Consider the following 27,995-nt stretch of genomic DNA (forward strand, 5'->3'; position numbering starts at 1 on the left):
CCCGCCCGACCGCGGCCCCCGCTCCGCCCGCCCGGCCCCGGCCCCCAGGAGGAGGCGCTGACGCAGCAGCGTGGAGCCCGGGAATTGAGCGCCCCCGGGGGGTTCCAGCCGCCGGATTCCAGCCCGGCCGGGGCCTGCGGGAGCCCAGAGCCGCGCCGTCCGCGCCGCCGTCCCGGTGAGCTAGGGGCCGCAGTCGAGGAGGGGGGAAGGGGCGAGCGGGCGGGAGGGAGCGAGCGAGGGAGGCAGACGAGTGAAGGGGAGAGGACCGGTCGCCCGTCAGCGCGCCCCACCGAGCGCGCCGCGCCACCGCCCCCGCCAGCCCGGGAAGGGACGGACGAACGGACGGACGACGCGAAGCAGGTGCGGCCGCCCGCTTGCTCGTGCCGCCTCTCTCCCCCGGGTCCGGCGCCACGGTCCCGCCATCGGGGAGTGCGGAGCGCCTCGAGGTGACAGCCCCCGGGGGCCGCCCGCTTCGCAGGCCGGGGGCGGGGTGGGTGGGGGCCGCAGGGTGGCAGCTTGGCCAGGCGGCGGCGGCGCGGGCGTCCCGGGCGGCGGAGGGCGGGAGGACGCCGGTCGTTTCTCCGCCGAGGCAGAGCCGGCTCGCCTCCGAGTGCGCGGGCGGCGAGGCCCCCGCCCCCCCGTGCCCCCTCCCCCCATCGCGGTCCCCGAGGCAAGGGGCCGCGGCTGGGGGCGGCGCCGCGGGATCGCCAGCACAGGGTGGGGGGCGCCCTCCCGCGCAGGGAGCTGACCGGTTATTGCTGGATGGGGGGCAGAGGATGGGGGCCACACCGGGGCGGGGGGTAGTGTAGACCAGACCCGATCGGACTGGAAGGAAGGGAGGCGCCGAAGAGGGAAGGGAACCGGTTCGAGAAGCGAGTGTGGGCCGCGGGAGGCCCGGCGGGGACCGTGCGGAGCAGCGGCCGAGTCCGAGGTGGGGCGGGGGGATCGAAGTTGTCAGACCGCCTCTAAGTGACAGCGGGACCCATTGCTCGCGGCCGGGCCTGGCCCTGCCTGCCTCGTCGCCTCTCCTCCAGGGCCGGGGGCCGGGTCAGGTCGGGCCCGAGGGGCCCGCTTGGCGGCGAAGCGCTGGACAAAGGCGGCGCCGGAGCGGGCGCAGGTGGTGGCGTCGGGGAGGGGAGCGGGTCCGAGCCACCCACCCCGAGGGGAGGGCGACCGGGCCGGACTCTGCCCTGGGGATTGCGGGGGCCGGGACGACCGCCGGGAGGAGCTGCGGCACTGGCTCACGGCTCCAGCCCCGGATCACCTCGCTGTTCTGGGAAGAGTGGGTCGACCCAGTGGGGCATAGGGGCAGAGGTGGGGGTGTACACATGGTGGGCCTGGCCGGTGGCGACCGGGTTGCTGGACTCACCAGGAGAGAGTCCGGTGAGCAGCTCTAGAGCCTGCCAGGATTGAGGGGTTTCAGCAAGAAGACTCTGTCCACAGGCAGAGGGTTAATCCCACCTGGGACATCTCCCAGTCGCCCATTGTCATTAGTCTTAAGAGGGCAGAAGACCAGTTGGACTGGGGACTAGGAAATATATCCCAGAAGTGCTCCAGCAATCCATGGACAACTGGCTTCAGCACTTTTCTTTAGTGAAAGAAGGTACTCACATAGAGAAATGAGAAGCTGAGTTTATAAACCCAGGCAGGAATTTAATTATTAAATAAAAAAGGTTTCCTTTCTACCACCTGAGAGACTTTCCTCCCACCTTTTCCACCCCCGTGCCTTCTGCAAAAAGGAGAAAAGGGCCCCAGAGAGACAACATGTCCTGGAGGAACACCACTGTCCTTGGCCAAATAGAGGACATTTGGGAACCAGTGGCTTAAGCCATGAGTGCTTCTGACCCCACCAGTTACCAGCTCTAAGCTGGATGCTGTTTTTGCATATATAAAAACCCACTCAGAGCTCCTGTGCCCTCTCCTGTGATCCCATACTTAATGGAAGAGTTGGGACCACAAAAACAGGGAGACTTAGGGTGTTTAGAATGTAGATATTTGCTAAAATCTGGGTCCCACCCCAGGAAGGTTTTGGTTATGAGCTGCTCCCAGCTGTGGTTGACTGTAATCCCTCCTTGGGAAAACCGCCTGTCACCCTTGCTTAGTCTGAGCATGGAGTTAATTCATGGCCACCTTCCATCCCCCTCCCCAAGAGGGTCTAGACCCCAGCCTGGGTGGAGTTGAGGCTTGTGGGAAAGGGAGGTATTACCTCATGCAGGAGACTAAAGTTTTTTCTGAGAGAATTTAATTGTATGTCTAAGATCCAGAGGATGATGCAGCATCTCAAGGTCTTTGTGTCTCCTGAGGGGCTCTCCAGTATGTATGTGATTTCTTTTGGTGGCAGTCAGAAGGGGGTGACCTGTCTGGCCACCAGAACGTAAAGGAGAATGGCCAAAACAATGATTCCCTCTTTGACAGGCTCTTACCTGGCAGGAGACTCATGTCAGTCAGATCAAGTGTTTAAGAGGGTTTGCTCTGGAGAGTTTAGCCAGTGAAGAGTTTCTCTCTTTTTTATATCTCCCTCCCTTTCTTCCTTTCTGTTGCCCTGCTGTTCCCATGTCAGGCCTATGTTGTTGTCATGACCTCCCTGTCCCTCCTGCTTCCTCTGGCCCTTCTGATCCAGTCTGTACACAGCTGGTAGATCACTCTTTGTAAAGCACTCCTTTCCCCATGTCACTCCCCTACCCACAAACTTGCAGTGACTCCCCTCTTCCTGCAGTTTCATCCTAGACAGTGTCCCTTAAGGCTCTCCCCTAGCCATGCTGCGCTGTGCATGTTTATCTCCCTGCATCTTTGCTCCTGCTGACTTCGCCAGTTGTCCCCAGTTAGGAGCCCCTTGCCTTCTTCTTCTCCTGCCTGAACCCTACTCTCATCCTTCATCTCAGACCACTCCAGGCCAGCGTTGCTTGCCTCTGAGATTGTGACCCTGGATTTTATAACATGGTATCTTCTTGAGTGCTTTTGTCAGTTGGAAGTTTCTTAAGGACAAGGACAGTGTGAGTATTAAACCTTTGTGTGAGTGTGAGTATTCTAGGATTTCTGGTATAGTGCTGTGCACATCGTTTTTATTGAATGAATAAATGCAGTTGGCTGCTTAGTTGAGTGGGAGCGGAAGGGAAGCGTTCCCTTCTGTTTCCTTAGAAATGCTAGTATAGGAGCTCTTGGTGGTTTCTGACCTTTTTAAGGCATATACATAGGGTGTGTTTGGGGTGCTTTAGCATGGGGAGCAAATGATTGCTTCTGATATTCCAGCTGGTGAAGAGTCTGTGCTGTGGATTGCCCACATGATATGATATAGACATGAATTGGAAAAGGACTGTAATCCTGTTTTCCTCCTACCTTACCAGGCCATTCTCGCTACCCGGCTTTGCTGCTCTTATGCAATTTTCCTTGTTGTCCATGCTAAATGAATCCATATGTTTTATCCCTTCTCAATCCTGGGTGTAAATGGGGGAGAAAACACGGTTCTGATAACAGAAAAGGAAGATTCCTGTGTCTGGCGTGTGGACAGGGCTTTGGGGACTGATGTTGGAGGAGTTGTTTATAGAGGCATCGCTGATATGGGAGGCACCATCAGTCCCACACTTGACCCATCAGAAAGGACAGCTTATGATCCCAGCTCTCTTGGAACTTCCATTTTTGTTTACCACCAACCCTGGGCCATGGGAGAAATGGGAGAGAGGACTGGTGACTGGTTTGAGTCTAGACATTGAAAAAATAAATTCCGCATCCATCCCCTTTCCCCCAAACCTCCCTTTTGTGCCCCAGTTTGATGATTAATGGACCAGCATTTCCCTTCCAAGCAGGAATGCCACCCCTCACAGTTGCCATGGCAATGCAGACCGCTCCCCCGTCAATTAAAAAAAAAAAAAAATCAGCACTACTTCTCGCCTTGCTTCTACAGTAGCAGGAGACAGGTTACCTCAGAATGCATCTCCTGGCCTCTCTTCTCAGCTGCTTGGGCTGTTTGTGCTGTGTGTCCTAGAACACAGCCCTTCCTCTCTTTCTGAGGATGGTCTGAGTTTCTCCACTCTAAGCAAATTGTGCCCCTCTTGGATCTAGCAGCCCCTGGAACACTTTTACAAAGAAGCAGAGAAAATTTCTGCTTTTTTTATTCACCCACAATGCAGATTAAAAACCAAAAAGAACCTTTTTCTAAGGGTTAAAAAAAAAAATCCCCTCCACACTGTCTCTGGTACATAGAGGTGTAAGTTGGGGAGCGTTTTGACATCCATAAAGGAAGTTTCAGTAAACCTGGAAGGGATTAAGCCTCCAAGCATACAGAGTTCACATTGGAGTTCTGTGGGGATTTTCAATTTCTTTATTTTCATTCCTCCCCACCTCTGTCCCAGCATTCAGGAGGACTCGTGTGTTTTCATTTTATCTGTTCTTACTCCTCTTGGCCTTGCTCCGGCAACATCTGGCCTCAGCGCCCTGTCGCAAGGTGTCATTAAAGAGGAAAAAAAAAGCTTAAGGGGAAAATGTCTCTGGAGTTGAGAAGTTGCCTGTGTTGAACTAAGGCCGCCAGTTGAAGCTGCCGGGTTTATGGAGCATTATACGAACAGCCCCAACATTAAAGGGCCTCCTTTTTATGAATGGGTTGTGAAGAATGTAAATAAAGCAGCATCTCTCAATGGGGAAGCATTTTACATAAGCAGTACTACCCCAGCCCGAGTATTTATGGGAATTTGCTAGCATAGTCTGGCAGGACTCACTTCCTTTGTGAACTTGCCATTGTGCTGGGGACTTTGGAGGGACAAGAAGAGTGTGCTTTGACACGGAGGGCAGCCCCAGCACTCCTGCTCTGCAGGTCCCCGGCCTTGACGTGATGGGCCACCTCATGGCTGGAAGTGCCTGCTAACCCTGAAAAGGTGGACAATACAGCGTGTAGTCAAGAGCCTGTGATGACTAGAAGCATAGGCTCCTGGCACCTGGGGTCCTGAGATTCTGCAGCACCTCACCCTTCAGGCTGCTTCGACCTCCCCGGAGAAGGGGATAGGGAGGTCCTGGATGATGAAATCCTGCCTGTTTTTAGGGGAGGCAGCTAACTGGAGTAAAATAGACTGGTTTGAATTTCAGCTCCTTTATGTTTCCCCTGCTCACCTCCTGGTACTGCCACTAATGAGCAGTAAACTGGCTAATAGGGAGGAGTAGCGGCAGCAGTGGCCGTGAGGCTGAGGCTGCAGGCGGCCTGCTCAGGGCCAGACAAGTGCCCTTGGCTCCACTGAGCTGGCTTTGCAGAGTGGCTGAGTACTAGCCTGGCACTGGGGTTGCAGTGGAGGGATTGGTGTCCTGCCCTAGGCGACTTGGTCTAGCGGCTGGGGATCTGACTGTGGTGGGTTTGGTGAGCAGGCCTCAGGGCAAAGTCACATCCAGGACTTCGTGTGATGTCCCGGGAAGCATTTTCATCCAGATTCCATTTTTCCCAGTGGGAAACACCTGCAAAGATGGTTGGTTATTAACCTGTCTCAGCGTCCAACCAGTAATAACAACAATAATAATAACATTGCCCTTGAGGCCCTCTGCAGGCACCAGGAATAAGAGAATGGGTTTGTCTCTCAGCCTCTCTGAGGTTTGAAATAGGAACTTATTTTTGAGGCACCATAACCAAGTTACCTGAATGAAAAAATGACAAGTGACTCGTCTTAGTTAACAGGATTAATGCCAGGCAGAAACTTGAGGTCTTCATCTTTTTTCTTATGTTTCTGTTCCAGTAGGTTTGCGGGATGGGGGTGGGGGATTTAACACACTTGGTGTGTTAAGACACCTGGTGTGTCTCTGCCTCTTGTGACCCCAGGGTCTCACCTGGAGTGGTAGTGACCACCCCATACTTCCCTTCCATCTTCAGTGCCTGTTTGGGCCCCAGCCCTCCTTACATGCAGCTCTTTCAGTTTCCTACCTGCAGAGGAGAGGGGTGGCCCTTCTCCAGCGGCAGCTGCCTGTCTAAATGTTTGGGGAAAATTCAGTTTGTTAATCACATTCTCATCCGGCCAGGAGGTTTAGAGGTGATTTATTATTATTACTGTTTTTTTGGCTGTGTCTTGTAGCTTGTGGGATCTTAGTTGCCCTACCAGGGATTGAACCCACCAGGCCTCAGCAGTGAAAGCGCCAAGTCCTAACCACTGGATGGTCGGGGAATTCCCTAGAGGTGAATTATTAGTTTTTAGAGGATCTTTGCAGATATCACAGCAAAGGTATTAGGGTGTTGCTTGATGCCAGGATATCCTGACGTGTATTCCAAAATGGAAGATGGAGTCACGATTCTGCTATAGTCAGGGTCAGCAGGCCCTCCTCAGTAGTGAGGGGTGTCCCCTACTCTGTGCCTGGAGGCGTTCACACAGTTGGGACAAAGAGTAGAAAAGTATTGTAAAACAGATGAAGTGACTGTAAGAGATAATCGTCAGAGAAAATTGGAAGGACTTGGACTTATTCGGCCCAAAGAGGTAGCCAAGAGGTCAGGTAATGTGTCTTCAGATATTAAGATGGCTGTTTGGAGTGTGATGACCAAACTTCAGTCTTCATTGCAGTCCGTGATGGAGATTTCATCTGATTCGAGACGTGGTTAGATGCATGGGGTTGGGGGGGGGGCAGTCTGTAGACTCCTTTCCTGGATTGACTGTTAAAAATCAAGAAAACATGTCTTTGTAGCCCTTACCCCTTTCGAGGGTATAAAATGGGTTTGTTTCAGAAGTGCATCTAAGAGCATATTGGGAACTTTGAGCAGACTTTTCTGTAGAAACAGTTTGTAAAATTATGTTTATGTTCTCTGGCCAGTATATAGATGGCTTTTAATCATAGTACATTTTCAATTCTTTTGTGGTGAAAAATCAGGAAAAATGAATAATGTGTTAATGCCAATAATTAAAAGAGCACAGAGAAGCAGAATTGCACATGCAAGTTGATCTCGAATGTTGGTCTGTGACTCAGCAGCCGTCCTGTGTTGCGGTTTGGGGCGTGGGCTTGGGGACTGACACCAGCCGCCCCGCCTCTGCCCTCGATGGTGTGGGAGTGTGGGCAAGTTCTTCTGCCTCTCTGTGCCTCTGTTTTCTCCATGTTAGGGTGAGGTGATATCAGCCACCGGGAGTGGGGGGTGGCAAGGATGAAAGAGAGTGACGGTGACTGTAAGAAGTAAGTGGAACGAGAGGAATATTCTCCTTAGATAGCTGGGCAGGTTGGGAGAGAGAAGAAAGAGGACAGTAGTGGAAGAAGGTTGTGCTGTGTAATATAAGAGAATTCCTAAAGTAGCCTATTGAGCTGTAGATTATATTGAAGAGGCAAGGTGGACTCCTGGGGATGAGGGATAGTTTGGAGGTTAGGGTTTCTCTGGGCTGTAAGTTGTGCCATCAGTCTAGGGTGGAAATGTTATATGGGATGGAGCAGGTGGGCACCCAGATCTTCATTTGTTCAGTAAGCTCTTACTAAGCCCTGTGGATAAGATTTATTGGTAAGGAAGGCAGAGCCCGCCTGTCCCTGCAGAGCTTGCATAATGGGGGTGTTACTAAACAGTTAATTGGTTAGGCGTGAGATATTCAGGTTGGCTGCCTGTGTTTCTGTTCGTGCTGTGGGAGTATTGGGAAGCCCTGGTCTTGGGTCTTGTTCCTCATGGCTGTTTCATTCAGGACATCAGCACTTTGCTGGGGAGGCTAAGGGCAGAGCTCCCATGTTGGCTTGGCTGGCCAGTTTCTTGTGTTCAGGACAAGAGATTGCACCTCCAGTCTCGGCAAGCCATCTTAGAAATCTAAGTTACTGGTTCCTGGAGTGTCCTGGTGGTTCAACCAGCACATATCCTTTGCCACTCGTGGGCAGGTGCCCGGAGCAGGCTGGTGAGCTGTTGTGTTTTTTGAAGAACGGTGCATCAGTACACGAGGTTTCCTCCTGGTTGACCTGTTGCTGAGCCTTGAGGTTCCCTGTCCCTGTTCCTGCTTTATTTTTTCCACACTTTAACTGCCGGGAGCAAATGGGTCCTGCTCCAGGAGGAGATTTGCTTCTGGCCTGGTCTGTGCACTGTGGAGTCTGGGTGGGAGGGTCTGAGGGGGCCTTAGCCTGGCGCTCCCTGTCCCCCAGCCTGGAGTAATCCTGTATAGAGCTTATGGTGGTGAGTCCGGGGAAAGCTGCATTTGTCTCCCGCCCTTTCCAAATGTTCAGGAAGCACATTTCTCAAAGTGCTGCCCATTTCGCATTGGGCTTAGTACACCTGGCAAGAAGTAGACCGTAGACCCTCAGTAACAGTCTGAAAGTCCTGGCTCAAATGTGCCCTCTGGGAAGCTGCCATGGAGCCAAGCTCTCTGCACCGAGCTCCGAGCCCTCAGTCACAGCCCTGTCACACTGTCTTGTCCTCTGTCTTCCTACCAGCCCAAGCTCCAGTTCCTCAGTCTGCTTTGCATTTTGCTTCAGCACTTAGCCTGATACTTGACATGTATGGGGAAAGAATGAGCTTGTGTTGAGCACCTGCTGTATACCAGGCACTCTGCTAGGCACTTGACACACATTCTTATTTAACTTGATCCTCATATAACAACCCTGCTGTGTAGGTAAGGAAACCAAGGCTCAGAGAAGTTCAAGCCATTGACCAAGCCCACTTAGGATTAGCAGTGGCACGAAGTGGCTTCCAGCCCCGTGTGGGTCTCGTCTTGCTGAGCTGTGGCGAGGGGCCAGCAAACGTTGGCTGAATGAGCAAAGGTCACAAGAGGTGCCGTGTGCCTGGGAGTGAGCGACGGGTGCTCTGGCTTAGCTGGACCGACACCTGCACATAGAGGTCTGCCTCGTGCACACAGGAGCTGGGCACTGGGAAAAAGCTAGGGGAAGATAGGTTGCCTTCAGTAGGGACATGTGCCTTTAGAGAAAGCCTCTACAGACTCGTTTTGTATTGCATGTGATTACCTTCTAATTTGTCAGGTCTGAGTTTCTTAGAGCAGAGCACCGTGGTCTGACTAAAATACAGTGTTCTCTGCCCGCTGTCCTCACTCGGGTCTGTGTGTACATAGTGACTTATAGGTCCCAGGGGTAAGTCTTGTCTCCCTCACTCTCAGCCCCCTACGTGCAGGAAGAAGAGCCTTGCCCTGAGACTAGAAACTGGCTGTTTCCAGTGAGAAGGTGAAGGAGATTCCACCAACTCTACTGTTACTATATTCCTATACTTAATTGCACTTCTAATGTAAAAATGGAGAGGTCCATTTCATAGTCTGAGTCCCCTCCCTCCCCACAGAGATTCATGTTCTTTTACAGTTAACAAGAGATGTGATATCTGGCCTTGGGTCCAGAGCCAGCAGTACGTGGAGGTTCTGGACGCTCGGGTGTAGCTCTGGGCCCGTGTGTCTGGGCGCTCCCGCTGGGATGCTCAGCGTGGACAGGAGTAGCCAAAGGTGGGGCCCGGCTGTGGGGCTGGGCCGGTGGCCGCACCGGACCCTGTGTGGGGTGGGGGTGGGCCTTCCCCTGCACTGCTGCTCCTGCCTCTCTGGGCTCCTGGGAGGCCCCCGTGTGAAGTGTGAGGAGCAGGTGGTCGACAGGCCAGAGGTAGGCTTGGTGCCTCCAGGGCAGGCGGGCCCAGCTCCTCAGATGGCCACGACCCGAGGGCAGTCTATAAAACAAGCCGCATCCAGACGGGTCAGGCCAGTTCCCTTTGGTCAGGCGCCGTGCTTCCTGCCCAGGTGTTTGTAGGGTCCCAGCCTGACTGCAGAGTGAATTGAGTACCCACAGCAAGTGAGGCTGAATGGGCACCTGGGAGGCCCTCTCTTCGGGGCAGTACCCTGGGGCTTGAGCTCTGAGCTGCTGGAGCCAAGGCCTCTGCTCTCTCTGGGAACCTGCACTGAAGCTACAGTCAGATGGCAGCAGCAGGCAGAGCGAGTGCCCTCTGACCCCATCCCCTGGGCCTTTAGCATCTGAAGATCTCGCCTTTCTTGTTTCTTGGAGGCGTGGAGCTGTTATTCAGGGTCTGTGGGATACAGTTTCTGCCCCTGCCCTCTTCGCTGCATTGTAAACCGAGCCCCCCAGAGTTCACCCCAGACTGGGTCCCAAGTGGGAGAGGGGTGGCACTGGTGCGTTTCCCGGGGTGGACACTCGGGTGTTTTCAGTGGAACGGTAGCAGAGCAGGGGTCAGGTACAGGCTGCGTTTTCAGATTTCTCACCATCCCTGGTGGTTCTGGACTCCTAGTGTGGAGATTCAAGGGCCGAGGGCAGGCCGCCCTCCTCTGTCTGTGGGTCTGAAAGAGGGAGATCCCCAGGATGTTGGCCCGCCCGGCTCCTACTCTGCTAGGCTCCTGCGTGGTCCCTGGTGTCATTCTCACCACCACTCTGAAGTAAAGTTCTTTCTGATGTGTCTCTTTGAGATGAGGCATCTGAAGTTCAACAAAGTTAGGTAAGTTGCTCATGAGGGCCAGAGCTGGATCCAGGTCTGGCTGACTTAAAGCTCTGGCTGTTTCCATTTTACCAGCTCTGGGGGGTTCAAGAGATACCGGCCGCATCTTTATCTGGCTTTATCACAAGAATTTCAGCAGCTTCACCTCTCTGTTTTTCCATGAAGTGACAACAACTAAATTTAAAAGAACAGGAGCTTGCCTTTGTGCTCTTGCTGCTTTTCTTCTCTGATAGCAGATTCGAGAAACTTAGTGTTTGTGAAAAAGTATTATTCCGTTGAGGGGTGGCGGAGGGGGTTATTTTTTCCAAGACACATTGCAGAAGTGGGCAGTGCTTACTTAACTCAGTGCCCACTGTGTGGCTTTAGGTGTAATTGGAGGGAGGTGGCTTGGGTCAGGGCTCTTCCTGACCCTCACCCAGGGGGCCACCTGGTCTGCTCTTACCTAGGACCGCTCCCGCCACCCCAAGTACTCCCTCCCATTACAAATAAACCAAAAAGCCTGAAAAGCAAAATTTCAAGTGCAGTGGGTAAGAGAGGTTTCAGGAAGAGCAGTGGGGCAGAGCCCTGGGTCCTGAACCCCTAACGATGAGGGTGTGGGTGTGGCCTAGAGCTGGGTAAGTTAGGGAGAGCCATGGCCAAGGCTGAGGGCCTCTTTCTGCCCCAGGGCAGCCTCTGCTTGGGGGAGTGATCTGGTCTCGACCTGCTCATCCAGGCCCCCACCCTTGCCCTCGTTTCCCCTCTGGGGCCCACAGCCCATCTCCTCCAGGCCTTTGACCTGCCCTTGTTCACAGTACCTTGGGTGTCCTCCACCTGCCCTGGTGGGCCGTGGGGGCTACATATAAGGTGCTGCTGCAGCTTGAGGGCAAAAGACAAGGTCTCCCTCCTTTTCTGTTTCTGTGGAGATGACTCCTCCCAGCCCTGGTCAGGCTTGTGATTTTGGATTCAACTTGTGATTCATTGGGTCTTTGGCTCGGAGGACCACCAGCCGGCCACTGTGCTTCAGACTGGTTTTCTTCAGTGAGGGCTCGCTTGACATGGTCTAGGTGAGCTCTAAGATGCCCTGGGGAGTCCCTCCTAGGAGCCTTCTCCCGAGGGTGCCTGAACTACTTGCCCCTGGGAGGACAGGGCTTCCCAGAGAAGAGGAGGGTAGTCTGAGAGAAGCAAGGCACCCTTGTCTGTTGGTAGTGGTAGAAAGTTCCTGGTTGAGCTGGTGTGTAAGTGGGAGGGACAGGACAGCAGGATGGTTGGTGGAGTTGGAATGGGAACCAGGCCTCCTGCTTTCCCGGGATCTTCTTGCCCCATTGAGCTGGGCCACCCCTGCAGGTTGGAGGGGCCCTGGCAGTCTGGGCACCCCTCCACCCAGCCCCACCCCAGGGAAAAGCTGCTGCCGAAGTTCTCACACGTCCATCTGGCTTCAAAGCATGACTCACTGACTCTCTTCAGCCTGGAGTGCAGTGCAGTAGGCAGCAGAGTCCCCAGCCTCTCCTCAGGAGCGTGAGTGACGTTGCTGCCTTAGGCACCACGTGAAAGCTAGGAGTTCTGCGGGTGATGGGATTTGGCAGATTCAGGGGAGGCTAGCAGGAGGCCCATATGCTTGATTTGAAAATGTGACTTGCACCCTGTGACTTAGAAGCTTCCTGGGATCATCAGCCTCAGGGACAGTGGGTGTCCCTGAGGGATGAAGAGGGAGGTGAAAGAGCGAGATACTCTGCCGGGAACAAATTCCCAGGTTCTGGGGACAGGCTCCCAAAAGTGGAAGGCTTTCCTCCAAATCTTTTTCATATTGCAAGGGAAAGACTGAGTGGGACCAAGTATCCCAGAATCCCTGGGCCATCCATCCATGTAGCAAGTCTACCAGCAAATTGAGGGTGGGGGGAAGCGAGGGCAGACCAAGGACCATGGTCCGCTAAGAGCTCTTCATTGGCTAGGCTTGGAAACACCTCCCGTGTTCGCTTTCTCTTTCCCTTTCCCATCCACCCCTCCTTACTCTGCTTGGTGTCCATGTCCTTAAAGGCCATAAACCCAGGTGACCTCAGCCTTGGCCACCGGCCATTCCCAGGCCTGACTCCTCTGGTAACTTGGGGCCTGTTGAGGGGCTTTGGCCCCTGCTCAGCTGTGTGGTCTATTCACTGTCCTCCTTCTCCAGGCCCTTTGGGGGTGGGGGAAGGCTGGGCGCAGGCTTCCCTAGGAAATACGGATGTGCTTCTCCTTGTTCCTGCTCCTTCACCTCTGGCACAGGGGTGCCCTGCCCTTGAGGGAAGGGCCTGGGGTTATAAGCAACTGGGATTCTTCTGAGGGTTAATAAGCGTGCTGAGCACTCAGGGATGGGTGGACACTCTGATTAGAAGAAAGAAAGAGTCTTAGGTAGCCTAGCAGATGCCTGGGGTTTTTCAGGAGCACTCCAGTCTGTGCTTCAGGAATGAATGGATTTGCCTCTGTGACTCTCTGTCCTGCCCTGGGGCCTGGTCTCTGGGTATTCAGGTCCCCGCACGTGGCCAGAGCAATGCCTGGCACCCCGCCTCCCTTTTCCAGTTTTCCAAGTTCTTTCTCAGGGGTGAGGGACACCCCCGCTGCCCTCAGCCTGGTTTTTGGAGCACTCTTTCTCAACTAGTGTGGCATGTCTCTGGAGAGAGGGTAGAGGGGATCCAGTGACCCCAGCTACCGGCCCAAGGCTACAGGAGCTACTGGAAGGGCTCTGGATTCCCTGGGAGTCCTCAGGCTTGGGACGTTCAGGGTTAAATCCTGGCCCTGCAGGGACTGCTCCCAGCTCCTCTGGTGGAGCGAGAGTGAATAACAATAGCAGCGGCGAAATCTAGCTGAAAAGCTTGCTGGGCCGGAGGGGTCCCAGAGTGCTGGGGAGGGCAGAGCTCCGTCTGACACCTTACTCGGAAGCATCTTGCTTTGTTGGGGTGTAGGTAGGGCGTGAACAGCATAGTAGTCTCTGACCACCGATGCCGGCAGTGTCCGTCCCCCCCACCCTGCCCCTCAGCTCTCCATTGCCTGGGCTGTGCCAGCTTCCTGCACACAGCCTGCTGCCTTTTTCATTTAGGGGAGTGCCTGGGGGGCCCAGGTATGTTGGAGGTTGGGGGGGTGTCTGCTAAGCAAAGTTAAGGGATGATGCCTGGTCGCAGGCATTTTCTGTCTGGGGCTCTGGGTTTCCTGTGACTCACCCCCATCCTGCCCCCTGCCTGGCGTCTTGCCTACAAGGAGGGAGTCCTGAGGAGTAAGGCAGGACTAACAGGGCTGCCTGGGTTTGTCGCCTGAGTTAGTTCTTCTATTTGGTACTTTCTTTCCCCAGCTCTTAGTGACTGGTGGGCCTTTAAAGCTGTACCACAGGTCTAGAGTGCGGTCCCTGGGTTTCCTACCTGGGAATGCTGGCCCCAGCCTTACTGACATCCCTCCCCCAGGCACTGGCACTGGGCTGTTTGGAATCTGAACTAAGGTGGGGTTGGCTCCACGGGCTGGCTGAGACCTCCCCCCACAGGCTCCTCACAGCCAGGCCTTCACTCTTGAGGGGCTTTCCAGCAATACCCAGGTTATGGCTGTCCTGCTGTATGTGCCAGGCAGGTGTCCTCACAGGTGGACTTGGCCTCCTCCACAGCCCAGCAGGCAGGTTCTTCATCTCAGCTCCTCGCTGTCCGTCTCCTTATCCTCCTGTGGCCAATCTCAGAAGCCTCAAGAAGGGAGAGGGGGCTGATAATGTCTTTGAAGGAATTGGTGGGCTCCCACCACCCAAGCCCCTATCCTGGTTCCATGTCCTCAGGACAGTCTCCTCCTGTCCTACGATGAGTATCTAGTGGGAGAAGAACACGTGGAGACAACCGAGAGCTTTGCCCCCAGCTCCTTCTGTCTTCCAGCTCTGGGGTTTGCATTGCTCCATAGGGTCTCCAGGGGCTTGGTTCAGAGGAGAGTGGGGCAGCCAGTCCTTGCACAGCTGCTGGTAGCCTGACCCCGCTAGACCTTTGCACTCTGGAAGGGGGGGCGGTCCCGGGAACATCCAAGCTGGAGATGGGGTGAGGGCAGGCCAGAGTTACTGCAGGGGATGCGGGATGGGCTGCAGTGGGGGAGAAAGCAGGCCAGGGCAGGCTTCTCTCATTTCCTGCCTTATGTCCTGCAGCTTGGAGGTACTCCATGACACACACTCGGAGGAAGTCTCTTTCCATGTTGAGTTCGGGCCCCACGGGCCGCCAGGAGCCCCTGCAGATGGAAGGCAGCAGTATGGAGCAGGGGGCAGAGGGTGTGGAGCCAGGTCCTCCTGAGAGCCCAGGGCACCTCACGGGGCGCCGCAAGAACTACCCACTGCGGAAGCGCCCATTAATTCCCGAGAAGCCCAAGGCCTGCAAAGTGCTGCTGACCCGCCTGGAGAATGTGGCTGGTCCACGGAGCGCAGATGAGGCTGATGAGCTGCCCCCTGACCTGCCCAAGCCCCCTAGCCCGGCCCCATCCAGTGAGGACACTGGCCTCCCCCAGCCCCGCAAGCGGCGCCTGGCCTCCCTCAACGCCGAGGCCCTCAATAACCTGCTGCTGGAGCGGGAAGAGACCAGCAGCCTGATGGGCACCCGCCGCAGCCGAGGGGGAGACCCCCACCGCAGCCGGGACCGTGACCGGGCCACTGGAGGCTGGGCCTCCTCCAAGAAGCGGCCCCGGCTGGGGGACCTCGGAGGAGGAAGTCGGGACCTGTCCCCAGAGCCAGCACCAGATGAAGGGGCCCGCCGAGATGGCGATCCAGCTCCCAAGAGACTGGCCAGCCTGAATGCAGCTGCCTTCCTAAAGCTGAGCCAGGAGCGGGAGCTACCCCTGCGGCCGCCTCGTGCCCACCCAGAAGCAGATGGGCACTCCACTGAGCCACCAGCGCTGAGGGCCCCGAGGCCAAAGTGGGCCAAGGTCAATGGCAAGAACTATCCCAAGGCCCGGCAAGGGGCTGGCTCTGGGGAGACTGCAGGCCCACCTGGCTGGCAAGGACACCCTGAGGAGCCATGGCCATCTGCCACCCCTCGTGGGCCGTCCAGCCAGCCCCCTTACCAGCCCCTGAGCGAGGCTCTGGAGAGCCCCTTGGGGCTGCGCCCTCACCTGCCCCTGCTGATGGGTGGGCAAGCAGCCTTGAAGCCGGAGCCCGGGCGCCCAGGCGAGGAGTCACCTGCCCCCAAGCAAGAACTGCACCAGCCCTCTTTCCCCGCACCCCAGCTCTCCCCGCTACCGATGCCTGGCAACCCTGCCGACTACAGTGGCCTGTGTGGTGGGCCTGAGCTCACCGCGCTAGGCAGCTTCTACCTGTACTGCAGCCAGGCCGGGCTGCGGTGTGGGGGCTACCCCTCCTGCTCCGTGCTCCCCGAGGGCAAGCTGTCCCCAGTGGCTGCAGCTAACGCGGGGCTCCTCTTGGCCCCGAGCTCAGTGCCCGCCGCGGGCACCCACTTCCAGCACCCTCCGTGGGGTTCTCGCTACTGCTCCAGTGAGGATACTGGAGTGAATGGCTACAGCATCTGTGAAATGTTGCCCCCGTCTCTTACCCACATCGGCACTACCTGTGGCGGCTGCCCCTACAAAATGCCTTTTGCAGCAGGTATGCCTTCCTGGAGGTGGGGTACACCAGGGAGTCTCTGAGAGGCAGTGTCCCAGGAGGGTGGGGCGCACTGGTGTCTGTCTACCGCGTGGGAGAGTCGGGGGTTTTGAGAAGGGAGGATTCCTCTAGTTTTGTGCCCCCAGCCTAGGAGATTCCCAGGAAAGAGGCCCGTGTTTAGCTCTTAGCAGCCCTGCTCCATCCCCACTGTCTATGGAGGTTTCTCGGCATGGCAGTTAGGTAGCTTTGTGGTGATGAAGTGGGCAGGGCGTGTCTCTCCTCCCTCTCCACTGGGATGCCCATTCTTAGACTCTGAGTAGCAAGTTAGATGCTGAAATTAGCACTTTTGCCAAGTTGTTCCCATGTCCTTCTGCCTTCCTCGAGGAAAACTGGAATTCCTTACTTCCCGGGAACCCAGACCATCTGCATGCCAACCGAGTTCAGCATTCACGGGAGGGGTGGTGGGTACCAGGCCCGGTAGGTGGTACCAGCTGCAATAGGACAGCTTCGTCCTGGCCATACAGGCCTTGAAAGAGAAGTAATGCTCAGACTTAGAATCACCTTGCTAGGTACAGACCGGGTGGGCACTCTCTGAGAACAGACAGGCTGCCATCAGGGCCTGGGCTTTGGTGTCTACCTTCTTGGCAAGATCCAGACACCTGAGAGTCTCATGACGTAGTTGATGAGACACCCCTAAGTGATCTCTCTTTCCCCAAACAGGCAGGAGTGTCCTCACATACCTCTCCAGGCTCCCTTCCTGGCTCCTGGGTGGAAGTGAGGTGACCAGAGCCATGCTAGCCAGCAGGTCTGCCCTGCTGCTGGTGAACTGAGGGGCCAGGCCTTCTCAGGGCTCTCCCCTCCCCTGCACAGCCCTTCTTGAAGGGGTCCATAAAACAACTTTATAGACCGGTTGACTCTGGCCAGACTGGTTGTTTCAGGTTCTCGCATGAGTTGGAGCTCTAAGAAATGAGAACTAGCTTCTTTTTAAGCTTTTCTTTTTCTTCCGTACCACTCTCTAAGTCTAGTCACTTAACCTGTGGGACCCAAGACCCTTAGCCCCTTGCCCTGGGACACCAGTAAGCACCATGTGCCAGGCACTTGTTCTTAGTGCTTTATATATGGGAGGCCATATGGCATGTTAATTGAGCACAGACTCTGGAGCCAGACTGAAATGTTCTCCCCACTTCCTCAGCCACGTGACTGTGGGACAAACCAATAACCACCCTGTGTCTCAGTTTCCTTAATTGTAAAACGGGGGTAAATGGTACCTACCTCATACGGTTGTTGTAAGGATGTGAAGAGTTAACACGTTGATAGGAAAACACCTAGGACACACTGTATGATACTCACAACTACTACTTTTGTTGGAAGGCACGGAAAGGTAAAGTGACTTGCCTGAAGTCACACAGCTGGTAAGTGGCAGATCTGGGACTCATATCCTGGTCTCACTCCAGATCCCCTGCTCCTAAGTACGGTGGAAGCCTTAGAGAAGGAAGATTAGGTCAGAGCTTAGAGATGCCATTCCTATTACTTACCCTTCTCTCAGGCTAGAAGAGGAGAAGGAGATGTCTGTGGGCCAGTCTCCAAGGTCAAGAAAAACCCTTGGCCAGGCACTGATTATCTCCCTTAACAGCGTCTGATCCCACCTGCCACCTCAGTGGCCTTTGGGTTCACGCTTAGAATTTAAAGAAGCAGGCTCTGAAAGCAGAGGGGCCGGGGGTTCCCTGCTTATCCTTACCTGCCCTGACCCCCCTCTCTCCTTTTCCCAGAAGGCTGCAGGTCCCTGGGCCAGCTGGAATTTCCTCTCCCGGAAGCCGGCCACCCTGCCTCACCTGCCCACCCCCTCTTGGGATGCCCTGTGCCCAGCGTGCCACCTGCAGCAGAGCCTGTCCCCCATCTTCAGACACCCACCTCGGAGCCCCAGACGGTAGCTCGCGCGTGCCCTCAGAGCGCCAAGCCTCCTAGCGGCTCCAAGTCAGGTCTGCGCACGGGCTCCAGCTGTAGGCACACTGCGCGGAGCAAGGCTGCCCGCAGGCCCAGCCACCCCAAGCAGCCTCGTGTCCAGCGCCCACGGCCCCGCCGCCGCCGCCGCCGCCGCACTAACGGCTGGGTGCCCGTTGGGGCTGCCTGTGAGAAAGCCGTCTATGTCTTGGTGAGTGCCAGCTCTCAGCTGATGGGGAGAAGGGAGGGTGGCGGTAGGGACATAGGACCTGCAGTGAGTTGGGTCCCAGGAACCCCTGGCTCTAGCCACTCTGAGAAGTGACAAGGGGTTCTAGCTCAGTTGTACCCCAGGAACTGATCACACTGGCCCGGCCTGCTCCCCCAGCCCCTACTGATCCTGTGCCCTGTGCCTTGGGGAGTCACGGAACGCACAGTCAGTCACAGCTGGTGGCTGCTATCTCTGTCACCGACTCTTAGGGAAGCCTCCTGAAGTGTCTTCACCTCTCATCCTGGATTATAAAGTGGAGGACTTCCCTGGAGGCTTTTTGGATAAGTATGTATAGGGGAAATTGGGATAGGCAGAGAAAATTGGTGATACCGGAACATCTGGGATGATGAAAAGGATGTAGACTGAAATGTATCGAGCACGTCTTAGGTGCCAGAACCGAACTAAGCACTTTACATGCATTATCCGCTTTCATCATCACCGCTGCCCCGTGAGGTACGCACGCACCCCGTGGTCCTAGAACTACCCTCATTTCACAGACGAGGAAACAGGCTTAGCAGTAGATTAAGTCATTTGCCCGTGATAAGGCTTTGCTGCTTATACCATGGTGGTTTAAGACTCAAACCCAGACTGTCCATTAGGAAGCTTGAGGACCTACCCGGTGCTGGGGGCTTGGAGCATGAGAGCCGGCTGTCATGGGTGTGATGGTCAGAGTGCAGGCCCAGAAGTTTCAAGCCACTTTCTTACCCCTGTTCCCATTTCTCATCCTTTCTCCAACGATGAGGATTCCCTTTCCTGCCCCTGAAAGCCAGGCTCAGGGAGGAGGGGCCAGAGTGCAAACCACTTTGGCAGTCTCCCATCCTCAGCGGTTTGACTGCCCTGAGGAGAGCACAGAGAGGATGTCACTCCCTCCCCATGCTGAGTGCGGCCCCACAAGCCTTGTTTGTGTCATTGGTTTGTTGCTCAGGATGAACCGGAACCAGCCATCCGAAAGAGCTACCAGGCGGTGGAGCGGCATGGAGAGACGATCCGAGTCCGGGACACTGTCCTGCTCAAGTCAGGCCCTCGAAAGACGTCCACACCTTATGTGGCCAAGATTTCTGCCCTCTGGGAGAACCCGGAATCAGGTACCCCTTGTCTAGAGTTCGACCTGGCACTAGTGTCCTGCGCCCTTGGCAGAGTCTGCCTTCCACTAAGCCAGCGTCTGTCTGGTGTTCAGGGCTGCAGACGGCCTTGTGCTTGGGTTGGATCAGCTCATTAACCTTCCCAGCCATCGGGGCCTGGGTGCCTGTCACCCTGCCTCACCTGTCAGTGCCTTTTCCTCCTCCTTCCTCCATGCCTAACAGCATTCTAGGCCACTGAATTGCCAGACTTGGCCCAAGGCAGGGGATAGGGGTGGCTGGAGCCTGCAGAATTGGCCTAGGCTTTGAAGTTGGATGAGCCTCCAGGGCAGGTGGCCAGCCCGCCTGCCTATCTAAGTAACTCTGGAGCTGCCAGCTCAAGCCCTGATTGCTTCTCTTTCCCCCCTAGGAGAGCTGATGATGAGCCTCTTGTGGTATTACAGACCAGAGCACTTACAGGGAGGCCGCAGTCCCAGCATGCACGAGGTGAGCTGCCTGGCGGGGGAGAGGCTGGGGCACTGAGAATGTGGTATGGGGGGTGGCAGCCTGGGCATTCAAGTCCCTGGACTCATCACCTTGGACACCAGAGAACCTGGGGAAAGGCCTGAGTTTTAGCCTCTTGTCCCAACACTGCCCCAATTCATGTTTTGAAGGGAATAGTAACCTTTGTCTTGAAAGGTGGGGCAGAAAGGGAGCCCCCAAGAGCAGGGGTGCCAGAATGGGAGCAAGTAGTTGTGTCTTCCTGGCGACAGGAAAGGGGAGGTGGAGCTGCACACCTTTACTGTCTGCAGCAGGAGAGGGAGGGGAGAAAAGACTCTACTGACACCCCTCGGTGTCTACCAAGCCGTGAGTGGGTTGCTGCACCCCCTGTCTGGGCTCCCTTTTACTTTTTTTTCCCTCGCTGGGACTTTTCATCTAAATGGGAGAATGCACACCAATTCCCCTCTCCTCCCCTGGGCTGGGGTGGGGGTCGGGAGGCTGATGTCAGTCAGAGGCTGGAGCAGGCACTTGGCTGCCCCTGAGTAGGACAGGACCTGGGAGGAATGCCTTGGGCTGCTTGATGAGGAGTAGTTAGGCTGAAATTCCAGGGAAGCTCCCTAGCTTCCTGGGCACTAGCTGGAGTTGTCTGTCTCAGGTCAGGAGTCCCAGCAGAGTGGTTAATGTCTGCCTTGCTCCTGGAGCTAGGTGCTTCCCACCCTGGTAGCCAACCTCCTCCTCCCTCCCCTTGAGCCTTTGCAGAATGAAGTCTTTGCATCGAGACATCAGGACCAGAATAGTGTGGCCTGCATTGAAGAGAAGTGCTACGTGCTGACCTTTGCTGAGTACTGCAGGTGGGTGGTGCCCTGTACCTCTGGCTAGCCTCTCCCCTCAGACTTCCCAGGGCTATTTGGGGGCTGCCTGTGATCCCCAAGGGGATCTGACTCACTGGGCCTGACCTCCTAGAACTTTCTTCCCACAGTCTGCTTCTATCATCTAATTTTTATGGAAAAAAAAAGAAAGAAAGAAAAATTGTTCCTCCTCTGAGGCAGAGTGATTGGAGCAGAGTTGCAGAGGCGGGGATGGTTACAGTATTGCTCTCAGGAAAAATCAAGGAGAATCGACAGGTGATTGGGAGGGAGGCCCCGGTAGGTGTGGTCCCCCAGGGACAGAGGAGATGGTTGGCAGAGAGGGCATAGGCCCCAGCACAGGGATAGAGGCAGCACCTACCCTTGCGGAGGTGGGAGGGGGCGTCCCAGCCTTCTGGGCAGGGTGGGGAAGGAATTGGTCTTCCTGCTAAGATAGCTGTGGCAAAGACAGCGAATGATGTGTCACTGCAGATTCTGCGCCATGGCCAAGCGTCGAGGCGAGGGTCTCCCCAGCCGAAAGACAGCACTGGTGCCCCCCTCTGCGGACTACTCCACCCCGCCACACCGCACAGTGCCCGAGGACACGGACCCTGAGCTGGTGTTTCTTTGCCGCCATGTCTATGACTTCCGCCATGGCCGCATCCTCAAGAACCCCCAGTAGCCCCCTCACGCCCACACTGGGGCTGCCCACGGGCAAGTGGGGCTCAGGGCAGGGGGCACTGCTTGAAGCACAGCACTTGGTTAAGGGGCCACAGGAGCCTGAGGTGGCTGGCCTGTGGTTCTCTTGTGGGGGGAGGGCAGGGGCCCCAATGGGTTTGGGCCCCACGGGAGGGAAGGGGAGGCCAGGGTATAAGAAAAGCATCAGAGCCCTCAGCTTGGCCCAGGGCGCCTCTCTGTGGTCCCCTGGGCAGAGGCTCCTGAAGAAGCAGTCTTCCCTGAGGCTGCGCCAAGCCTCAGGGGCGTGGCCCCTGGGGGGATTGGGGGAAGGTCCTTCAGGAACCAGGCCCTTTCTTTATCCTCCCCTGGGCCCTTCAGGGGGGAGTGGGAGCCAGCTTTACCTCACCCACTGTGACCCGCTGCTTCCCCATTAGCCTGGGACCAGGCTCTCTCAGATTCTAGCACAGCTCCGAGCTCATTCCTTTGAGGCCTAGGGAGCCAAAGTCTGGCTCCCAGAGCATTGACTTTTCTCTTCCTGGACTTGGGGCCTTTCTCTGGCATTCCTCCTTTGCCCCTGCAGTAGCCCCTGGTGCTGGGACAAGTTACCAGCCCTCACAGTCATGGGTGTGGCCCCCTTGTGGGAATCAGCTTCCTGTCCACCTCCTGGCGAAGGCCACCCAGCAGGTCTGGCCTCCCAGAAATTAACTGATCAACATGGGGTTTGTCATGTCTGGGAGGGCAGAAGGGAGCTGGGAGGGGGTGGGGGCAGGGGGCAAGGAAAATTGCTACCTGATTTATTGAAGACTTTTCCTCTTGCCTTACACTTGGAGGTTTAGGAAACCTCTTGCAGAACTTCACACATGACTTTTCAAGCCACACCCACCTGAAATCAAACCAAAGGAGTGCTGTGGCTCCCCTTGCCCTGCCACCTCTTACCCTAGTCTTTTGTAGATTGCACTAATTTACATCCCAGCGAGAATCAACACTGTATCGGTCCACAGACCTGCTGAGCTGCAGCCACTCACTCTAGGAGCTAAGGACCTGCATTTTCAGTTTGTTCCTGTTGCCCTGGGCCCTGTTCTCACCTCATGCTGCTCCCCAGAGTAGATTAGGAGACTCGGCCCCCTGCTATCCTTGCCAGAACTAGGCCCTGGCCCTGGCCCTGGCCCTGGGGCACTCCGTGTGGGGGCTGGAGCAGTCTGGTTCTTTCCCATTTGTACCAAAGAGGAGCCTGGTGGGGAGAGGGAGTGTGGCTTGAGCCCGGCGCTGGGCACATGCTCGTGAGTGATTCCACAGGCCACAACCCTGGGGACAGGAGCCAAGGAGGGCAGCACTGGGTCCCCCTCCCCTAGGGAGGGGCAGACACAGACCCTGCAGGCTGAGGAGGTGGCACTGGGTGAGGACAGTTGGGCGGGAGGTGGAAGCGAATCCTGAGGGCACTCCCAGCGATCCCCCAGCCCTGGGCTGTCCCTGAGCAGATGGCTGCTCCTGATTGGTCACTGGGCTCGGGTGAGCCCTGGACCATTCAGAGGTGAATTTACACATGGGAAGCCCAACCCCAAACCTGAAGGGAAGGAACTTGGGTCCCCTTGTATTGAATAAGCTGTTTGGAGGAAGGCATCATCAGTCCAGGAGGGCGGGGCAGTAAGAGGGGTTGGCAGAGTGGCCGTGGGGTGGGGCCCTGGTGGCTCTGGAGACCCAGCCTTGGAGCCTGCTCTTTCCCAGGGCGCTGGGCCCTTGCTGCCAAGGAGCCCAGCCTCACCCAGCAGGAGATCAGGCCCCTCGTCTCCCAGGAGGCAGGGTCCACTGCCCACAACTTAAATGCTTTTGAAATCTCTTAGATGTGGAAATATTTTTTCGAACCTGAAAATGCAGCTGGTAGAATTTCAATGGAAGCATAATTCATGTAAAATATATTTTAGTTGATATTTTGTAAAATGCACTTTTTGTGTGTGTCGACCCTGGTTTCTCAGATCTGTATTTCAGTGTTTACAAGGGAGGGAGGACCTTTCCTCACCTCCCTTTTGACAGAGATTAGAAGTACTTCTTTAAGAAAAAAAAAATAAATTTGAGAAATTGTATTGATTTAGAAAAGGACCATTTCCTGTGTGTCGTGTCATCTTTTTGTGTGTGGGTGCAGAGGGGCTCACCATTCTTAACCACTGCAGTGCAGGGGCTTACTGAGGTCAGTAAGCAAAGAGCACAGGAATGTGTGGGGAAACAGCGGGAGGAGAGGAGACAGAGGGAATGGGAACTTGGAGGTGACTTATTCGCATCGTGGTGGGCTGAGTGAAATCCTTGGGAACTGGTCTCCCAAGTGGTTGCATGGTGAAGATAACCGCCTCATCACCTTGGATCATGCCCCTGGAGAACTGGCCAGCAGAAACTGTTCGAGGGCCTTGGTATCTTGCAACTGGCACTCCTTGCTGAGGAAATGAAGGCTGCATCATGAGGCCAAGGGCTCAGACCGCCTGGACGCTTGGTTCAGTCAACCTAGCCCTAGCCCTAACCCCAAAGCCTCAGTGTTGACTGTGTTCAAGGTGGTGTGGACCTAAGGCTGTCGGGGTTCCTAGGAGGCAGATATGCTGCCCAACCCGCTCCTGCATTTTGTAAGGACGTCTGGGCAGCTGCACTTCCATAGAGCTTGTTAGTGGCACAGACACCATCGTGGACATACTGCAGCACTGCCATCAGTGTGCTGTCCACAAGAGTCCCATGAGATGGGCAGTATCCCATCATTTTACAGACGAGAAACTGGTGTGGAGACAAGCACTTTGTCTAAGGACTCCCCCAGAGTAAGTGGCTATTCCTGTATTCAGACTGCCTCACTGTGACCGCTAACACAGAAAACTGCTCAGAGATGAGCACGTGTGACGCAGTTACCGAAAACTTTCTCAAAGTGGTTTTTTCCTCTCCTAGTATAGAAGACGTATTTACCGTTTAAAAGAAAAGAAAAAGAAAAAAGATTTCAGTAGAAATAATCCCACAACCAGAAATCTACCTTCAGTGCTATTGGAAGCAAGGAGCAGTTCGGTGAGGGCTAAACCCTGATGCAGACTTCTAAATCAGTGAATTGGTGCATCCTGAGATGCACCCCAGCATTCAGAGTAGGGAGCCTGTCCTGAGGAGCTGGAAGCCCACCAGGTTTCCCATTCTTTCCCCTTGCGCATCTGCTGTGATCACACTGCTAGGATTGGGCGGGCCATGCGTGAGTCTTTTAGCTTCATCTCATCCTTCAGGAGTCCTCATCCTCTGAATTCCTCAGTACAGTGTGTTCTGGGGTCAGCTGCTTTCTCCCTCCGTGTTTGTGCTCCATTCATCTCTGAAGGATCGTGATTAGGGATTTAAGATTTAGAATCAGACCAACCCACACAGAGTCTCAGCTTCCCTGAGCCTGTTTCCTCAGCTGTGCAGCGGGGATGCACATAGTACCTACCACCCCGGGTGACTGTGACCACTAAAGAAGGTAATGAACACAACAGATGACACCTGACTCAATAATGTGGGCACTGTTTCAGAGCCTCACGGGCTCCCCGCATGTAACAGGGTGAAGTCTGGATACTTAGCTAGGTGCCCAGTTCAGATCAGTAAAGGCTGGCTACTGACTTCCGAGGCATTCCCCATGTCTGTCTCTAGTCCACGTGGCCAGCCCGGTGCCCCTGAGCACGTCTGACTCCAGGCAAGGAGGCTGCTGCTCTGTGCCCCCCAACTCCTCACCCTTCAAAATGTGTGCTGACCACACCAGTGGTCACGAGGCACCAACTTGTCACTGGCCCCTCACCAGAGAGTGTCCCACCTCTTCAGGCCTGGAAGAGGGAAGACAGAGGAGAGAAGATTCCATTTCCAGACATTTCAGCATTCCGCGGTGGATAAACACTGTAACCACTAGGTACAGTCTTAAATCTAAGGGTCACCGTCGTCGAGCTGAGCCATTGTCGGTGCCTGACCGTCTAGTTCCTCCTTATTGGAGTGGCCAGGACACGGCGGGTAGGAGGAGCACACTGGGGACTCTGCTTCCAGCAATTAAGACCTCCAGAAATTTGGGACTCAAGTTTGGGAGTCGGTGGAGAGCACTGCGGGAGCCCCTTGCCTCCAGGCCCGCTGTTGGAGTAAGAGCTGGGCCGGGCCAGAGTGTGCGGCAGGGCGTTGCGTGCAGGTCCTCTCCTTCCAGCTCCCTGAGGGCACGCGCTGCGCGGGAGAGGGAACCGCGGCCTGAGTCTTTCCTGCCTTCGGGGCCTCGGCAGCTTTTGAACCCGAAGCGCGGAGGACCAGGACGGCCCTGGCTCAGGCGCCCTCTCCAGGGTGGGGGTCCGCACGCGCCCTCCCAGCCCCCTCGCAGCAGGGGCGCCCGCCCCTCTCCACGCCCCCGGCCTGGGCCCGCCCCCGCGCCTGTGTCACGGCGGGGCCGGGGGCGGAGAGCGCCCGGGCGGGACATCCGGCCCAGGTCCCTCGCCGCGCCCGCCCGCTGCCCGCCGCCCGCTCCGGCGCCGCAGCCCGGGAGTCGGCCAACCCCGCGCGCGCCGGGGCCTCCCGCCAGCCCTCCGCTCCCCTACCCCATCCCGGCTCCGCGGGCCCAAGCCCTCGGGCCCGCCCCCAGCCCGAGCCCGCCTCCCGGGCAGCCCTCGGATCGGCCGGGCCGGCGCAGGCCCCCGCCCCGGGAGCACGATGTTCCCCCGCCCGCTGACCCCGCTGGCGGCCCCAAATGGCGCCGAGCCCCTGGGCCGGGCGCTGAGGCGGGCCCCACTGGGCAGGGCCCGGGCCGGGCTGGGCGGGCCGCCCCTGCTGCTGCCGTCCATGCTAATGTTCGCGGTTATCGTGGCCTCCAGCGGGCTGCTGCTTATGATCGAGCGTGGCATCCTGGCCGAGATGAAGCCCCTTCCCCTGCACCCTCCCAACCGCGAGGACGCGGTCTGGCGTGGGACGGTCCCCAGGCCTGGGAGGCTGTCCCTGGATGCGGGGGACTCGGACTTACAGGTGAGGCAGGACGTCCGTAACCGGACCTTGCGGGCAGTGTGCGGACAACCAGGCATGCCCCGGGACCCCTGGGACTTGCCGGTGGGGCAGCGGCGCACCCTGCTGCGCCACATCCTCGTGAATGACCGCTACCGCTTCCTCTACTGCTACGTGCCCAAGGTGGCCTGCTCGAACTGGAAGCGGGTGCTGAAAGTGCTGGCGGGCGTCCTGGACAACGTGGACGTCCGCCTGAAGATGGACCACCGCAGCGACCTGGTGTTCCTGGCAGACCTAAGGCCTGATGAGATTCGCTACCGCCTGCAGCACTACTTCAAGTTCCTGTTTGTGCGGGACCCCTTGGAACGCCTTCTCTCTGCTTACCGCAACAAGTTTGGCGAGATCCGAGAGTACCAGCAGCGCTATGGGGCTGAGATAGTGAGGCGGTACAGGGCTGGAGCGGGGCCCAGCCCTGCGGGGGACGATGTCACCTTCCCCGAGTTTCTGAGATACCTGGTGGACGAGGACCCTGAGCGCATGAACGAGCATTGGATGCCCGTGTACCACCTGTGCCAGCCTTGTGCCGTGCGCTACGACTTTGTGGGCTCCTATGAGAGACTGGAGGCAGATGCCAACCAGGTGCTGGAGTGGGTGCGGGCACCGCCCCATGTCCGATTCCCAGCTCGCCAGGCCTGGTACCGGCCGGCTAGCCCCGAAAGCCTGCACTACCACCTGTGCAGTGCCCCACGGGCCCTGCTGCAGGACGTGCTGCCTAAGTATATCCTGGACTTCTCCCTCTTTGCCTACCCACTGCCTAACGTCACCAGGGAGGCCTGTCATAAGTGACCATGGGTGTGGGCCAGCAGTTGTTGGGGACTGGTTTTGACAATGCCACCTTCTGTGTTGCCATACAGAGAAACCCTGGCTCTGGGGCCTGGGGCTTCTCCAGATGCCTAGGTGGAAAGAATTGCCCTTGGAAGTTCCTTGTCCAGGGTGGGTGCACACAGTGGTTCAGAGGCCAGGGTTGGACAGCTGGCCTGGTGCTCTCCATAGGGGGATTACTTGGGAGCCAGTGTGATCCTTCTTGCCCTGGCAGGGCTAGATACCAGTTTGCTAGTGTAGCAACACAACTCTTCTCAAGACTGGCTCCACGGCCCTGCCTACCGGGATTGTGCAGTCCGCTTGAGCCAGCTTAACTTAACCTGTAGCCAAACCCAGAGGAGGCACCAATCAGGAGATGACCACAGCGGGGGGCCCTGTGGCTCTGATCACCCGTTCATCCACTCCATTTGCCTCAGGGCTGGAGTCAGCAGTCGTGCCTTATAAATGACTTTTGTATCTTTCCGCTTCAGACTTAGAATTTCCTGCACTTGCCGGGTTCTTTCCCTTTTTTCCAAGGAAAGAAAAACTGAAAGGGCCCTTCCAGGACCTGGCCCTGCAGCATCCAAAGACCCCTGTGCCCAGCCTCTTCTTGGGACTCTGGGCACTCTCTCCCATCCCCCAGGATTGTGACTGTGGCCTGTGTATCTGGCTGCCACTTTTCTGATGCATTTATTTAAAATTTGTACTTTCTGATAGAACCTTTGAGAAGGCTTTGTTTTCCTAATAGCTGAATTTTTAATAAAGCCATTTTGTATACAAAGTCAACATCTCTGATTCTCCTTCTGAGCTCCTGTGTGTCCACCAAGTCCCCCTGATGTCTCTTTCCCCAGGTCAGGAGAGGGAGGTTGAAGGTAGAGTAGGTAAGACAAGTTGTAACTTGCTAGGGCTAGTGCAGTGGGCCATCATCATACCATGGAGCCTTTGGGAGCTTCCCATAAGCCATACCAGTTCACTAACTCAGCTT

The 27,995-nt window shown here is 56.2% G+C and overlaps 2 protein-coding genes across 4 annotated transcripts; both read left to right on the forward strand.

The window, feature by feature from the left end:
• On the forward strand, positions 1-23,296 carry BAHD1 (bromo adjacent homology domain containing 1). Of its 3 annotated transcripts, none has more exons than XM_060096611.1 (7): positions 1-175; positions 14,469-15,911; positions 17,678-18,060; positions 19,043-19,202; positions 19,606-19,682; positions 20,427-20,527; positions 21,014-23,296. In XM_060096611.1, the coding sequence occupies exons 2-7, from the start codon at positions 14,483-14,485 to the stop codon at positions 21,201-21,203; spliced, it is 2,340 nt and encodes a 779-aa protein (XP_059952594.1). In that variant the 5' UTR covers positions 1-175; positions 14,469-14,482; the 3' UTR covers positions 21,204-23,296. The 3 variants fall into 3 exon arrangements, with proteins under 3 accessions (XP_059952594.1, XP_059952595.1, XP_059952596.1); XM_060096612.1 differs by having other exon boundaries at positions 17,681-18,060; XM_060096613.1 differs by having other exon boundaries at positions 2-175; positions 20,436-20,527.
• A 2,370-nt stretch (positions 23,297-25,666) lies between these two features.
• CHST14 (carbohydrate sulfotransferase 14) lies at positions 25,667-27,791 on the forward strand. The gene has a single exon (XM_060098299.1). It carries the CDS (start codon positions 25,865-25,867, stop codon positions 26,993-26,995), a length of 1,131 nt encoding a protein of 376 aa, XP_059954282.1. The 5' UTR covers positions 25,667-25,864; the 3' UTR covers positions 26,996-27,791.
• Positions 27,792-27,995: the final 204 nt, after the last annotated feature.

The sequence above is a fragment of the Mesoplodon densirostris genome, chromosome 4, assembly GCF_025265405.1.
Source record: "Mesoplodon densirostris isolate mMesDen1 chromosome 4, mMesDen1 primary haplotype, whole genome shotgun sequence".
In the NCBI taxonomy this organism is placed as follows: domain Eukaryota; kingdom Metazoa; phylum Chordata; class Mammalia; order Artiodactyla; family Ziphiidae; genus Mesoplodon; species Mesoplodon densirostris.

What these genes read in the sequence shown, in the direction of transcription:
- BAHD1 (XM_060096611.1), top strand. Translation starts at nt 14,483, where the DNA reads ATGACACACACTCGGAGGAAGTCTCTTTCCATGTTGAGTTCGGGCCCC. An exon ending in AGAAAGCCGTCTATGTCTTG is followed by an intron (nt 18,061 to 19,042) that starts GTGAGTGCCAGC and finishes TTTGTTGCTCAG; the next exon opens with GATGAACCGGAACCAGCCAT. An exon ending in ACCTTTGCTGAGTACTGCAG is followed by an intron (nt 20,528 to 21,013) that starts GTGGGTGGTGCC and finishes GTGTCACTGCAG; the next exon opens with ATTCTGCGCCATGGCCAAGC.
- CHST14 (XM_060098299.1), top strand. Translation starts at nt 25,865, where the DNA reads ATGTTCCCCCGCCCGCTGACCCCGCTGGCGGCCCCAAATGGCGCCGAG.